The following is a 16,576-nucleotide window of genomic DNA, read 5'->3' as shown; positions in this document are numbered from 1 at the left end:
GAGTGGGGCGGGGAGGTGGCCAGGAGTGGGTGCTCATTCTTCACCCACAGTCTGCTTTGTCTTCAAGAGCTGACCCCACAGGGGTGCCCACTTAGGCTGTTCTTGAGTTTTCTGCGTTCTTAGTGTGGAATTCCTGAAGGCAGTTGGAAGCAAGGCTGGAAGCAGCCTCGTGCAGAGTCTGGGGCAGGAAGGCAGAGCCCTTGGGACAGAAGAAAGGGCACTGCTATGGGCGGAATTGTTTCCCCAGAAAGATATGCAGAAGTCTAACCCCTGAGACCTGTGAGTGTTGACCTTATTTAGAAATAGGGTCTTTGCAGATATAATCAAGTTAGTGAGACTGGTAGGGTGGGCCCTTAACTCAATGACTGTTGTCCTTATAAGAAGAGACACAGAAACACAGAGGGGAGAGTGTGTGGAGACATGGGGAGAAAAGGCCAAGTGACAGTGACGACAGAGACTGGAGTGACGCTGCCACAAGCCAGGGAACAGCTGAGCTCCCAGAAGCTGGAAGAGGCAAGGGAGGACCCTCACCTGGAGCCTTAGGAGGGCGTGTGGCCCTGCCCACACCTTGATTTCAGACTTCTAACCTCCAGAACTGTGAGAGAATAAATGTTCATTGTTTTAAGCCTCCCAGGTCTGGCACTTTGTTATGGCAGCTCTAGCAAATTAATACTATGAAGAAAAAGGAGATGATACTAAAACTAAACCTTATCTGCTGTCTAGTTTTGGTTACAGCTGGCCTTGCTCTTACCCTGGCCTCTGAGTGATGCCATTAAGAAACCACCATTGAACCTTAAGACTTTTTTCAGAGACATGAGAAGCACCTGGGCTTTGGAGATTGGTTTTTCCCAAACAGTTGCATTAGCAGGTCCCTTCCAGTCACGTGACTGCTGAGACAGGCTGCGGAAATAGTGAGCAGTGCTCCTGAGTCCAAGCTTCCCGACACCCAAGTCGGGAGAGGCTCAGTGTCACCTGGGAGGGACAAGCTGGTGCGGCTCAGTGTGAAATTCAAGAAGACGGTACAGAGCGTTGACTCAGCGTTTTTATTCATAAACTATAAGCAGACACGTGGTCTTTTCTCTCTACTGTGATTCTTTCATTGTTCTATGGGCCAGGAGTCTCACTGTGGGAACCATGGTGAAGCAGTGGGAAACCACCATAGGGGTGATGCCCCACAGGCCTTGGCTCACCTCAGAAATTCACCTGCCCAGAAGCGCAAGCCAGGGCGTTTCCATTCATGAGAACAGAAGGCCCCAGGCTGAGGCCCTGGGAAGGGGCCTGTTTGTATGCAAAAGAGGTGCCCGAATACCGAGGGTGGGCGGGTTTGTCAAGTGCCATTCTTCTGGGTGCATCGGGCTGAGGTCAGATATGGTGGCGGTTGTAGAGATAGGGTGGGTACAGGCCGTCACTATGCCACTGGCGCCACTGCTCGATGGCCTCCCGGCTTCTCTCTTCCTGTTCTGGGACGAGAGATGAAGTCGTCGTGTGAGGATGGAGGGCTCTGATCTGGCGGCAGCCACCGCCCAAAAGCCCCCTGCCCCCGCCGCCGCCCAAAAGCCCCCTGCCCCCGCCGCCGCCTGTGACACGTGACATGAACCACTGTGCCTGCGTGCATGGATGACAGATAGAATCCCAGCTGGAAGGGCCTGAGAGGATGCCGAATCTAAAGGCCTCATTTTAATACAGATGGGGCCCAGATAGGTGAGCGTCACAGAGCTGATTGCCAAGAGAGCAGAGATCGGGGTCCTGCATTCAGTTCAGTGTTCCTTCCCTGTACAGCCAGCGAAGGGCAAAGAGCCGCGTGCAGAAAGTGGCCCAGAGACACACCAACTAAGACAGAATCCAAAATCACAGCAGCAGAAAAATAGACTGCAAACCATACTGTTGAAAAACTCATGGAAATGATTGTCAATTTCGAGTGATGGGATTATGAGTAAGGTGTTCCTTCTTACTGTTTCTTAGCTTTAAAAATAAAGTTATGTTTTTAAAGCTAACTGGGGAAAGGGGTGGGTGAAGCAAGTGCAGGAAGATCTTGATAATCCCTGATTCTGGGTGATGGTTATATGAGAGTTTGTTATACTATGTACTTCTCCATGTGTTTGAAATGTTTCATAGTAAAGGCTAAAAAGAGCAGAAGGGCGTTTTTAATGAGTAAGAAAGTCCTGATTTTTCTGTCTTTGATAAGACATGTTTCTGAATAACACCTTTGTGAAGCTATAGAATTAGGCTCCTGATGCCAATTCAAGACAGCCTGTCACTCACTGTTAGGTACACTCACTGTCGCGTTAAAGCGCGAGCAGATATCCCAAGGCTATCGGTGTTTAAAAAGCATCCTCAAAAAGTTAAACAGAATTACCATTAACCCAGCCGTTCTTAAAACAAGAATAGATGAATAGATTGTAAGATAATAGATAGATAGATAGACAGACAGACAGGAATGTATAGATATGTCTGTATGTATTATTCAGCCATAAAAAGGAATGAAATTCTGATATGTGCTATAACATGAATGAGCCTTGAAACATGCCAAGTGAAATACACCAGACACAAAAGGACAAATATTATGTGATTTCTCTTCTATGAAATATGTAGTATAGGCAAATTCGTACAGATAGAGAATATATTAGAGGTTTCCAGGGCTGTGGGGAGAGGGGAGTTAATGCATAATGGATACAAAGTTTGTTTGAGGTGATTAAAGGGGTTTGGAAATAAATAATGGTGATGGTTGTGGATGTACTAAATGCCACTGAATTGTACACTTAAAAATAGGTGAGGTGGCAAATTTTGTGTTCTAGATATTTTACCACAATTTTTTTTTTGAGTATTTGGAGAAAATGTTGAGAGGATAGAAAGTTAATAGAAGGTAATAGCAAGGATTCAAAACTCAAAATGTCTTCCTTGCCTGTTTTCTCAAATGTGGGCTTCACCAAAAAGCCTGTGACCCTGACTTGGTGCTAGTGACACACATCCTCTGTGGCATTGGGCAAACAGGACAGCCTGGTGGCTTCAGGATGTGGAGGAAGTGGGTGTCCCCATGGTCCTTAGCACCTGTGAGAGCCAGGTGCCCGCAACAGGAAGGGCCCTTGTGACCACGGGGTGTTCAGGAGCCATGTCTGCTGGGTATGTTTCCTTCTATGTGAGCTTGGGGTCGGCGCTACCCTGGGTGCTGAGAATCCTCTTAGGGACTTGGTTCCTCAGAGGAAACCTGGAGCTCAGAGTCAGCCCAGGCTGTTAGCCTTGGGCCATTCAGACCTTTCTCAGGCCATGTAGAGCAGCTACCCTTGGCCAATCTTGAGAGCATGATTTTGACATAAAAGTTGATTTTTTCTTCCCAGGTCATGCTGAACTCTTCTTAGACCATTTCATTTAGACAAAGGGAAGGTCTCGCTGGTAAAGACCCAAGGCCTGGACACTGTAGCCTTCCTGTAGAAACCACTTGTGGCAAGGCGTTGTGCAGCCAGCCTGGGATGGCCTGACCCGGGCTTCCGGCTTTGAAGGTGGAAGCAGACCTGGGCTGCTACCACGTAGGCCTTAGAAGTGGGAGTTCAACACTGTTTATCCTGAGCTTTTGGAGGCAGAACTCAGTTATTTTTGCCTTGAAGTTGATGGTTTTGAGTAGAGTTACAAGCTGGAGCCATGACAGAGCCGAGTGAGACTCTAACCACGCCCCTCCCACTTCCCCAGACAAGGGCCAGTGTCCTGGGTGGGTTGGTAGAGGGGCCTTTGACTAAGGTGTGGTTTTCAGGCCCTCAGCAAGGTCACTGGTGTCCAGAAATCTCCCTTCAGACCACCTGCCTAAAATTCCTCCACTGGAAACCCAATTCCTTCCCGTCACCCGTGGTATCTATCAGCATTCGCTTTTATGCAGCAAGTACCTCGGGGAGAGAGCGATCATCCGCTGCTCCCCAGTATTGTGAGAATAGGTGACGTTGTCAATCAAGAGAGCTAACCAAACCCGGGGTCCTGACCGACGGGGAATGTGGGCACCTCAGAGAAGGGCTCTGAGCGCTGCTTACGGTGGAGGTTTCCGGCAACCTGGCCTCTGTGCATGGTCTGTTCCAGGGCAGAGGCAAGGGAAGGGGGGAAGTTGAAGTGAGTTTCACCTTTGTCGGCGTTTACCCTCGGCCAGGCTGGACCCCCTGCACCTCTTTGCCTCTCCTTCTTTCATCAAGTTTGGGGTGGGGGTGGGGGGGCAACCCCCGCTGAGCCGCTCTGCATTACCCCCTCCCTCCCTCCATCCTCATGGGCCAATCCTTGGATTGAAGAACCTCTCCAAGACCTCTACGCATTTGGTCTTCCTTCGGTACAAAAACATGGGCTTTGCTGGCAAACTCACCTTCATTTAAATCCTTCTCTACCTACGTCACCTTGGTTATTCATGTATCCTTTCTAAGCCTGAGTTTTTAAAACTGTAAAGCGGAAATTGTAAGACCTGAGATGCTGGTTGTAAGGATTATGTGGTTCAGTACAGTGTCTGGCAGGGCAAGTGCTCAACCAGTGACAACGGCTGCTGTCACTACAGTCCCCGAAGGCCTGTGCCCTGCCCTGCAGCCTCTTCCTCAATGGGCAAGGCCTGAGGCCCCTGACCTTAGTCTCCTCTGTCTTTGGTGGAGGACCTGGCATCCCTCAGGTGCCTAGCCTAACCCCTCATCCTAATCCATCGTGGGAGGGAAAACAGGGAATGGTTTTCATCCAGATGCTAGGGATTTGGGCCTGAAACATTTAAAAATGCACAAAATAAAATGCTGCTCTTACTACTATGAGTTAGGGGCTTCCCTGGTGGCGCAGTGGTTGAGAGTCCGCCTGCCTGCCGATGCGGGGGACATGAGTTCGTGCCCCAGTCCGGGAGGATCCCACATGCCGCCGAGCGGCTGGGCCCGTGAGCCATGGTCGCTGAGCCTGCGCGTCCAGAGCCCGTGCTCCACAACAGGAGAGGCCACAACAGTGAGAGGCCCGCGTACCGCAAAAAAAAAAAAAATACTATGAGTTAAAAAAAACACAGTGAAGGAATTTTAGAGGCCACATTCTCATTTTTTAAATGCTTCTCCCCAAGCTGTCCACCAAGGTAAACAAATCTTTAACAGAAGTATTTGCCTCTGAATTACAACAGTCTGAGCTTTCCCCAGGATGTTTGATTTGCTGGGATCCTGCCCAACACCTGTCTGCAGGGCTCAGCCAGGTGCCACCCGCAAGGCCATGGGCATGGCCTGCAGCCCCCTGATACGTGGTGATGGTGTCCTTTCCACTAAGAGGTGCCCTAAGGGCATATTACCTCCCAAATCCACCAGAGCAGGCAAGCGAGGGGTTGACAGCTTGGGAACTGAAATTGCAGACTCTCTCTAACAAAGGTCACCTTAACTGGGGTCTTATGTCCAAGCTCACCTGCATCCAGGAACTTACTAGGAAGCATTTCAATCTTGAAGTTTCGGAAGAGACCAAAAAAGGAATAAAAACACACATTGGCCTGCCTGGTCTGATCCCTATTACCCTGCTCTATGGATTTTTTGCTATAGGTGACCCTTGAGGGCACTTAATAGATACCAAGTGGAATCCCATCCCCCATGGGAGGCTGGGGTTCAAAGACAGAGCCTCCCTCCCCCTCCCCCTTCCCCCACACCCAGAGGCCTGGTTGAAACCAACATTCCTGGGGGGAAGCTGGAGCCCTGTCTCCCAAGGCCAGAGGGTGGGGATGAGGTGTGCTGACTGTCTGGTGAGAGACACAGAGGCAAAGGTCAAGGCTTTGCAAACAAGACGCTCGCGGCCCCCTGGGTGAGGGAACACGCAAACCCCGTAAAAACTTGCTCTGGGTGAGGGGAGCCGCCCTGTGGGCTGTAGATGTTGACGCTGGAGGTGGGGAGGGTACAGAGCAGGTCCCCATGACCGGAGCCTTCTGCGTTCACTTGTCCTGGTTTGCTTCCACTGGTCACCCGATGCTGATGATAATAACTAGGTAAATGAAGGCCTAGGTTTTCCAGGATGGGCAGTTCCTAGAGCCATGACATTGATGGAAATCCAAGGCCCTTGAAAGTGAGTTTGAAATCCTCCCCACTCAACTCTAACTGGAACTAAGCCAGGAGTGCAGGTGCTAAGACAGAACACACCCAAGTAGGAGGAGAAAATACGATCAACCAAAAACTCCCCCAGCCCCACAGTCTCCAAGCCAGTGGTGTTCTGTCCTCTTCCATTTCTTCTCAAGTTCTGTAGCCCCTTTTGTGACTTTCTCCCTGTTTTTCTGAGACTCCCATAGATATGAATTGAAAGTAGACCTCCTCTTACCTCCCTCCTTTAGCTAAAATTTAGGGATAAGTACAGGCAAATCACATGGTTCTCCTGCAAAGCTCCACTTCCCCAAAGTCACTGGCCGACGAGCTCTTACCATCGTTTTGCTCCTCCACGAAGTTCTCAAACTCGTTCCTTTGTTCCTCGTAATGTTCTCTCCGTAGCTCATCCGTCTGCAGTTTCTGCCTGTTCTCCGCTGGGGGAGGGGAAGAGGCGAGAGTTGTCCCCAAGAATAGGGGCAGCCGCACACATTTAGGGGGACACTAATCATTCTGCTTGAGAAACTTAATCAGGTGCGGAAGGGGCTGTTTGTGAGGGGCTAAGAGTGGGGCTTCACTGAAATGGTTCACTCCTGACACAGACTTTAAAACCTGAGGGACGTGGGGGAGCATCCCATCCAACTGCCTCGTTTTGTGAGTGAGAGGACAGACCCCCCCCAAAGGTGAAGCCATTTAGCTCCAGGTGTAAAATGAATGGTGTATCCAAGCATGCTGGGCCTCTTAGAAGCTAGGAATTTTATGATAGAAATGAATTCTATGAGGGAATAATCCAACTTAATTTCACATTAATTAACCTGCAAGTCCGTTCAGCATCTTTGCACTCCTATCATGGCCAGAATATATGCTAAGCACTGGGATTAAAAAGTCAAGTAAGAAAGATTTTGTCCCTCTGCCTAAGAGGCCTGTGATCCACTTAAGGAGAAAGATATGAAAATGAATTACACCCAGCATTATGGCTGCTGTGATAGAAATTGCCATGGGGCATAAGGATGGCTGTCGTCCAGGGAATCTAAGATGATCCTGATATTCATGCCCTTAGGTGATTCTCTCCCCTTGTGTGGATTGGCCTAGTGGCTCACTGCTAATGGGCAAAATATGACAGAAGTGATGGGATATGACTTCTGAGATTAAGTTACAAACAAGACTGGCTTCCGTCTTGGGTTCCTCGGTCTGTCTGTCTATCTATCTCTCACTTTTGCTCTTGCTTGGAGGGAAGCCAGCTGCCATGTTGTAAGCTGTCCTGTGGAGAGGCCCACTCATGGCAGGAACTGGTGTCCTTGACCAGTAGTCCGCAGGACTTGAGGTGTGCCAACAGCCATGTGCGTGAGCTTGAAAGCGAATCTTCTCCCAATCAGGCCTTGAAATGAATGCAGCCCCAGCCAATACCTTGGCTACAGCCCATAGAGACCCTGAGCCTGAGGCCACCAGCTAAGCTGGGCCTAGACCCCAGAAACTGAGACAATAAATGTTCGTTGTTTTAAGCTGCTAAATTTGGGGCTCATTTGTTACACAGCAGTAGATAACTAGTACAGGATATGGGGTGATCAGGTGAGCTCCCTGATGATGAAAATACCAACCTCAGGTATCCCTTAGTTTGTGAGGCAATGCATTCCAGTAAAGTTGGCTGTAAACTTTTTTATGAGTCCCAGTTTCACATTATAAAGCTGAAGGTACACCTCTGGTTGGAGAAATACCCCCAGTGATAACTGAAAACTGTCACTGAGAACACGTAAACATTCCTTGGCTGTTGAACATGAAGCTTACCAGAGGGAACCTTACCTGACCTACCAGGTCACATCTCACCAGCAGGTGCAGCTGTCCCTTATCTGCTCTAATGTAGCCCCCCTCAAAAAACCTCTCTAGATTTTAGATTTTCCAACGTAAAATAAGTTTCTAGGTTCATCCATTTCTGCCCTCACACCTTTACATCTTTAGTCTGACAGAAGCTTAGAGATAGGAATTGCCTGTTTTCTGGTTCCAGATTCAAGTTTATCAAAGTGTTGCCTGCCTTTACTGAACCTCAGACATAATTGGGCATTGTTCTACCCATCACCGGAGTTGACCAGGTAACAATAGATTAACTCAGGTGCATCCTAGGTGTTCACCAGGCTGTCCTGGGTTCCCACGACTGAAACCCCGAGCTTCCAACCTGGGTTACAGACCTCTGGCTTAATCATGCATCTCATTGTTCTGAATCCACTTAGAGAATGGAAACTATTTGCCTCTTAAATTCCTGCACGTTCCCCGCTGGGAGTCTGCCAAAAGGTTGCTTCTCTCATTTCCGTCAAGAACTGCCCAAACTCCATCAGTCTTTTCACTGTTTCTTGACACTTGCTAACCTTTAAATCCCAAATTGTGCGAGGCCTGGAGATTTTCCCAGTGTGGTTGCACTTCTCCACTTAAAAAAAAAAGGGAATTTCATCTCCAAGCATTTTCATCTCACTTCTTGCCCATCATTTGAAAACAGTCCTGTTCTTTTCACTGAGCAAGTTACCTTGCTGAGTGTGCTGAGAGGCACAAAGGGTTTATTCAGACAGACACATAAGTAATGAATCAAGCCTTGGATTCAGAGTCTGTCAGAGCTGAGTCCTTGGAAGAATCTAGTTCAAGGACAGAGAACTCAAATCCCTTCAAGAGTCGGCAGGTCATGGAAATGAGGGTCTCTGCCAAGCAGGGGATACCAGGGCCTACTTCAGGCTGAGAAGGAGACATACTTCTGAGCTCAAAAGCCTCCCAAATGCATTGGAAGTGAAGACTTTTAAAAACACTGCTGGCAGATGTAGAGAATGGACTTGAGGACACGGGGAGGGGGAAGGGCAAGCTGGGACGAAGTGAGAGAGTGGCGTGGACATATATACACTACCAAATGTAAAATAGATAGCTAGTGGGAAGCAGCCGCACAGCACAGGGAGATCAGCTCGGTGCTTTGTGACCACCCAGATGGGTGCGATAGGGAGGGTGGGAGCGAGGGAGGCGCAAGAGGGAGGGGATATGGGGATATATGTATATGTATAGTTGACTCACTTTGTTATACAGCAGAAACTAACACACCATTGTAGAACAATTATACTCCAGTAAAGGTGTTTTAAAAAAGTAACTAGAAAAAAAAAAAAAAACATTGCTGGCTGAACACCACTCTTTCAGGGGCTTATAAATAAGGAAACGGGCCCAGGGAGAAGAAGTGGTCAAGGCCACTTAGCAGCAAAGCTGTCACCAAACCCACATTTCCAGTTCCCGGTCCTATGTGCCCTCCTCCCTGCTTACGGTGCTGCTGTCTTGCCGGTAGGGTGCACCATGAATTACCCGGAAAGCACACACTGAGCTATTGTGTCCCCTCTCCACTGAACATAGATTTTCCCCTTAACATGTTTTTTTTTGGCCTCGCTACGCGGCATGTAGGGTCTTAGTCCCCCGACCAGGGATGGAACCTGTGTCCCCTGCAGTGGAAGCAGGGAGTCTTAACTGCTGGACCGCCAGGGAAGTGCCACCCATCCCCGACCTTAACATTTTTAACTGTCAGAAATTGAGATGCAATCCAGCAGTTAAGTGCATTCAGTGTGGCCCTACAGTCGAGGGAATGTGATGTAACTTCTAATTCAGAGCTGCAGTCCCTAAGACCCGAGGGCTTAGGTTGAGCCCTTGGTCCCTGGCGGTGCCCGCCGCCCGGCTGACTGTGGGGGAGAGAAGGAACACAAGGCAAGAGCAGAAGGCAGGCCAACAGCATCCTTACCATTGACCTCTTCTCGGGATTTGGGGGACCGCTTGCCTCGCTTCTTGAGGAAATTCAAGGCATCTGATTCCTGCATGAAGATCTTCCCTTCCACGCCTGAAACCCGAGAGAAGCCGGTCACAACCGGCACATGCTCACCAGGGCTACCTCGGGAGCCCCCTGGGTGGCCCCGGCACTCACCTTCCTGCACCTCTTGTCCTGCCAACCGCCTGGTGCCCACCGCCACAGCAGTCCCCTCCCGCAGGACTGTGGGACGAGAGCACAGCGTGAGGGCTGCCACACCCCAAAAGGAGCCCTCACCCTGAGCCAGGCCGGGACAGTCTTTCCCAGGGCTGTGACTTGCCCTGGAGACTGGATGCCTCAAATACCAGCCACACAGTCAACTTCCCCAAGAAACCACCAGGCGTGCTGGTTTCTCTGTACTGTGTTGTGTTATACACACAGACACACACAAACACACACACCCAGGTACAGCCTTCTTAACAGTAGGTACCCCCTCTACCTGGGCCACCTGAGCAGCCTCACCTAACACCAAGGCCATCCTGGGGCCTCCGCATACTCACTGGACAGGAGCACAACGGCCGAGAGACAGGAGATCAGGAACAGCTGCCTCCAGGCCATCTTTGGAAAGGCCGAGGCTCTGTCTGGGAACTGCAGACACAGGGTTCTACAGATCCTGAGGCTGCCAGGTCCTCACTTCTGTGTCAGGCAGATCCGGAGGGAGAGAGAGAGAGAGGCAGGAGGCTGGGATGCCACTGAGAGGGGCAGGGAGGGGGAGTGGGAGGGGTCCCGGCCACGACTTCCATTGGCCGCGCCTGCCAGAGCACCGGAGATGTTTCTGGCACCTTGCAAACCACACAGAAGCAGAGTCTGTCATCGGAGCCTCAGCCAGGACAGTTCTGAAGTGGCCTTTCCAAGATCCGCACCCAAGGAGTTGCTATTGGAATGCCCAGCCTCAGAGTCAGGATCCCAAAGACCAAGGGCAAATTTCAAAGAGCCCCTGGCATCTGCTTCAGGGGAGGTGGGGACTCTAGTCTTGGAAGCTGAAGCATGCGGGGGGCGGTGGGGGGGCGCTCAATGGGGGACTTCGACTCAGCTGTCAGGCCAGGAGGGACCGTAAAGGCTGGAAGAGCCCCCCTTAGTGTGACTGTGGCATGGACACGTGGGCCATTCCGACAGACATGTGTCCCCAGCTGATGCTCACTGTCAAGCAAAGCACAGACCCCTTGCTTGGCCTGGGGCCCCAGAGCCCTTTCAAGACTTCGAGAAAGAGAGGCAGTCAGCCTTCCACGGGAGAGAGGCGGAGCACAGTGTGTAAAGAGCCCCTCCCCTGGGCACGCTTCTCAGGGCACACCCCGTGTAGGGGAGGAAATGCATTCCCAGAAATGGGAATGCTGATGGAATCCGAGCCCTACGGGGCCATCAGAACCCAGTCCCTTAGGAGCTTTGTTCTTGACACTGTCATGTATTTTGAACCATCCAAAGAGTTGCCTTTGGGCATGGTTTAGAATTGTCCTAATACTGACCATCCCTAGACCCACCCACATGAAGCTCCCCTTTCATTAGACACGTAGTAACATCCCACATGTACTTGGACCATTGGCAGGAAAAGAATGTTAATAGCAGAAAAATAAGCAAGGCACAGCAAACAAAATAAATGGGTTGTTTTCCGGTGGAGGGAAGTGCGACTGACACCTCTGCCAGCCCTCGGTGGCTGTGAGCACACAGAGGGCTCCCCTTCAACACTGACTGACCTCACTTAACCAGGTGCAGGTGGGTTCTGCATGATCAACCCAGGAGGGGCAGTACCCATGAGGACACATCAGCAAGGATTCATCTGTCAGGTTGACTAGCTGTCACTTGAAAGAGGGAAGGGCCAGGAGACAGAGCGATGTTGATGGGACTTGTGGGTGAGAAAGTGGGTGTGTGAAATACCTGTGACATCCTTGATACACTAATTCTTCTTGCTGCCTTTTTTAGTTCCATTCATTTCAACCATGAATATTTATCGAACACCTACTCTAAGCCAGGCACCTGTGCTAGTCACACGCTCACCAGCTTTTAGTAAATCTGCCCAACGTTTCCAAAGTACCTTCCGCCTCAGGTCGGACACTGTGCATCCACTGTCCACGCAGAAAGGCTTAGGGAAGAATCTCAAGCCCTAGGAAGTTCTCTCAGACCCAGCCCAGAAGAAAAGGGCAGGAGATCCAGAATTCACTGAATGGAGGATGGAAGCTTGCAATGCGGTGTAAGCTTTGTTCTGGAAATACAAGCTTACATTTCTTACATACCACGGCTGGTGGCCTGAGATTTCTATCGGCTACACTGATGTGCTCCAAGGAATGGTCTGGCCATGGCTGGTGTCAAAGTATAATCAGTTCTTCCAGAGCTTTCTCTCCCTCTAGACCCTTTGGTGTCTACACTTCCCACCCTCTTTCATTTTGCACCTTCAGCTTGCCCACCTCTGGGGCTGCTCACTGCACCTGGCTGTGCTGCAGAGGTGGCCTCCTCGTGACATCATACCCCAGAGTATAACAAGCCACCCACCTCAAGGCAAAAGCATGATTCTAATGGAACTATAATTTTATGAATATACTAAAACCCATTGAATTGTACACTTTACGTGGGTGAATTGCATGGTATGTGATCAACATCTCAAAAAAGCTATTACAAAAACACGTGTATAGGGTACTTCCCTGGTGGCGCAGTGGTTGAGACTCCACACTCCCAATGCAGGGGGCCCGGGTTCGATCCCTGGTCAGGGAACTAGATCCTACACGCATGCCGCAACTAAGAGTTCACATGCCACTACTAAAGAGCCCACCTGCCGTAACTAAGACCCAGCGCAACCAAATATATAAATATTAAACAACAAAAACGTGTACATACACGTATATTACACAATATGGAAACAGCTTCAGGATACTCATCTATAGGGGTCATGGGGGTTGGGGGAAGGTCAGGAAGACTTTAAAGAAGCACTGATGGCCGAGATGAAGCTTGAAAGATGAGGGTTTCCAGAGCCCGGTTAGACGGAAGGCATTGTCAAAGGGCCCAGAGAAATGAAGACCTTTTGAGAAATTGCAGGCAATGAGCAATAGCAGAGCACAGGAGCACACGGAGGGGCTGGAGGTAGCCAGGGCCTAGGTCACAGTGTAAGGTGTCTGGCATCCATCCTTGTGAGACTAGTATGACAGCTGTAAGCACATATCCCATGGCCAGTCCCCCAGTTCAGCCCCAGCTCTGGACTGAACCAGCTGCATGGCCTTGGGCAAGTCATTTTACCTCTCTGCGCCCAATTCCCTCCTCTGTCACACAGATTGATATGAGGATTGGAGAAAATGCATCCATGGTTCTTACAGCAGTGCCTGGCATGCACAGACCGTTGTATATGTGTTTGCTCTCATGACACAATAATAAACCATTGAATGATTTTGAGCAGGGAAGTGACATGAGGGTTTTTTTTAGGAACACCACACCCGTGATGTGGAGGGTGAGAGGGATTAGACTACAGTGGAGACACTTATAGGAGGCTGTTGCATTCGTCCAAGTGAAGCTCAGGAAAGGAGAGGACAGATATTTAAAACGATTGAAGAAATAGAATCAGTGAGACTTGATGACTAATTAGCTCAAGGGAGTGATGGATTGGGAGGTGTGCATTTCAGGTGGCTCCTGAGTTTTTAGTTTGGATAACTGGGTGGATGGATGGTAAGATCATTCTGTGAGGTGGAGAAAACAGAGAAAGTTCAAGGGGTGTGTCATTGGACAAATCAAGTCCAGTGATCTGTGGATTCAAACCAGGTCTTCTGATGTCAAATCCAGTGTTCTTCTCATTTTCCCACAACCGTAATTTTGTGAATATACTATCCCATCCCCACAGTCAATTTTAGAACACTTTCATCACCCCCAAAAAGAAATTCCATACGCATTAGCAGTCACTCCTCATTTTCCCCAACTCTCAAAGCCCTGGGCTACCACTAATCTGCTTTCTGTCTCTATGGATTTGCCTCTTCTGGACATTTCACCTAAATGGAATCATACCCTACGTGGCTTTTGTGACTGACTTCTTTCACTTCAAATACAGTGTTCAAGGGTCATCCATGTTGTAGCGTGCATCCATACTTCATTCCTTCTTATTGCTAAATAATGCCATGTTGTGCAGATATACCATATTTTATTTATCCATTCATTGGTTGATGGGCATTTGGGTTGTATCTCCCTTTTGGCTATTATAAATAATGGTGCTGTGAACATTCTTGTGCATGTTTTTTTGTGGGCATATGTTTTCATTTCTGTTGGGTGGATACCTAGGTGTAGAATTGTTGGAACATATGGTAACTCCATGTTTAACTTCTGAGGAACTCTCACATTATAACTAAGATGTTCATTTACTTGTCTGTCTCCTTCAATGCTGGGAGGTCTCTTTGAGGAGGAGTTTCCACCTTGTTCATACCTGAGATGGTCTCTGGCACCGAACTGATGCATAAATGTTTCAATAAACATTAATCAAGGAAAATACTCTGGGGTGGGGGCATTAAAGGAAAACATTTATGAGCTCACTTCAATGGGCTATTCATAAGAAGGTACGTACCCAGGGACCTGAAATTTCCAAGTTTATGTATCACTGGGTTCAGGGTCCTTCTCAAGCAGCAGACATGAATTCTGTGGTCCATTTGTGGATTGTCTTAGAGGGCAACCAAGATGGCCTTCATGTTTCCCTCAGTTTGACTGAACTTTAGACAGGTTTCTTTCTGACTGTAAGCCCCTGACCTCCCTTTTGTAAGAACATTTAATTTAGAAAATGTGCGCTTGTAAATTCTTACCCTGCACCTTTGAAATGTATGCAAATCTTCTAACCTCTTGCCAGACATTCAAGCCAGGAAGTGTCTTTCTCCAGCACCTGGGAATCATGTTTTTGAAATGAAAGCACCAAAGGAGATAGCACTTCTATCTCACACCAAAGGAGATAGCATTTTTGCCCTCTGTGGGAGGGTAGGCACCTGACTTTGGTGGGCACTTTATTCCAATTGTGACGGCCAATTAGCAAACACAGGTGGCCTGTGATTCCCCCTACCCTAGCTCTTAAAACCTCTCCACGTCTACCATACCATCCAGCAATTCCACTCCTGGTTATTTATCCAAAGTAAACAAAAACACTAATTCGAAAAGATACATGCACCCCAATGTTCATAGCAGCATGATTTACAGTAGCCAAGATATGGAAACAACCTAAATGCCCATCAACAGATGAATGGGTAAACAAGATGGGGTATATATACACAATGGGGTATTACTTAGCCATAAAAAAGAAGGAAATTTTGCCATTGGTAGCAACATAGGTGGACCTGGAGGGTATTCTGCTTAGTGAAATAAGTCAGGCAGAGAAAGACAAATACTGTATGTTTTCACAAATATGTAGAATCTGAAAAGTAAAACAAATGAACAAATATAACAAAACAGAAACAGACTTATAGATACGGAGAGCAAACTAGTGGTTTCCAGAGGGGAGAGGCATAGGGGGAGGAACAAGATAGGGGAAGGAAATTAAGAGGCACAAACTACTAGGTATAAGGCTGTAATGTACAGTGCAGGGAATATAGTCAATATTTTATAATAACTTTGTATGGAGTATATTCTATAAAAGTATCAAATTACTATGTGGTACACCTGAAACTAATATAATAGTCTAAGTCAACTATACTTCAATTGGAAAAAAAAATCTCCAGCCCTTTGTTTCAGTAGAGTTGAGATCAGTCTCTCTCCTCTATTGCAATAGTCTTTTTATGTTTTATTTTTTAATTTATTTGGCTCTGTCGGGTCTTAGTTGCGGCACGCGGGATCTTCGTTGCGGCATGTGGGATCTTTCGTTGCAGCGTGTGAGCTCTTCATTGCGGCACGCGGACTTCTCTCTAGTTGTGGCATGGGGATGGGGCACTCCCGAGCATGTGGGCTCAGTAGCTGTGGTGTGCAGGCTTAGTTGCCCTTCAGCATGTGGGATCTTAGTTCCCCAACCAGGGATCGAACCCACATCACCTGCATTGGAAGGCAGATTCTTAACCACTGGACCACCAGGGAAGTCCCTATTGCAATAGTGTTGGATAAATTCTCCCTTGCTTTGTCTGGTGCAGTTTTAACTTTGACAAGGGCACTGACTCAACATCTCATTTGATCCACCAGGGAATGAGGGCATAACTCATGTAAGTGGAAATGATCCTTAGGGAGTGGGTCCGTGCACGTGAGGTCACCGGATGCCATGGCCCAACTGTAAGTGTTATCCTGAACTAAATATAGAAAAACCCGTTGTCTCTAACTAATACTAAGAATATATTATGTTCTTTCATTTCACTTCATTTTCAATGGACTAATTTTGCCCCTGAGCACCTCCCTGTGTGGTAGAGGTGAGTTAAAGATTGTACCAAAAGGGGGACTCATGACCCTCGGAAGCAGGAGGTCCTCAGAGCCCGGCCCCCTCAGGAGTCCTCACAGAGCATGTAGATGGACACCTTTCCTGCCGCCTCCTCAGTGAGAAGGAAACACCCTATAGATGTGAATGTGAAGCCTTATTTGTTGGGCAAGAGAGTGATAGTTTGCAAAAAATACGGTTTCAACTCATTTGAAGTCCCTCTGGATCTGACTGTGTTGACACAGGTGGGTGTGGAAAATGAGGGCTTCGTGAGTCAGGACAACATTTCTAAAACCTTTCTGGTTTCTTATTTTCCTGTGAAAGACATTCATTTTTCTAAGCACCTAGCCAGAGTGTCATAGAGCGTCTTTATAGCTCTTTCCC

General features: G+C 48.5%; 1 protein-coding gene across 1 annotated transcript; it reads right to left on the bottom strand.

Annotated features, from left to right (window-relative positions):
- Positions 1–1,362: 1,362 nt before the first annotated feature.
- Positions 1,363–10,410, bottom strand: UCMA (upper zone of growth plate and cartilage matrix associated). Its single transcript, XM_007460900.1, has 5 exons — positions 10,353–10,410; positions 9,970–10,035; positions 9,790–9,885; positions 6,377–6,475; positions 1,363–1,460 (listed from the first exon to the last, which is right to left on the bottom strand). Exons 1-5 carry the CDS (start codon positions 10,408–10,410, stop codon positions 1,363–1,365), a joined length of 417 nt encoding a protein of 138 aa, XP_007460962.1.
- Between the last annotated feature and the right edge of the window lie 6,166 nt (positions 10,411–16,576).

Source organism: Lipotes vexillifer, unplaced genomic scaffold (genome assembly GCF_000442215.2).
Source record: "Lipotes vexillifer unplaced genomic scaffold, Lipotes_vexillifer_v1.1 scaffold534, whole genome shotgun sequence".
In the NCBI taxonomy this organism is placed as follows: Eukaryota; Metazoa; Chordata; class Mammalia; order Artiodactyla; family Lipotidae; genus Lipotes; species Lipotes vexillifer.
The sequence above is the reverse complement of the archived record's forward strand: the minus strand, read 5'-3'. Positions and strand labels throughout refer to the sequence as shown.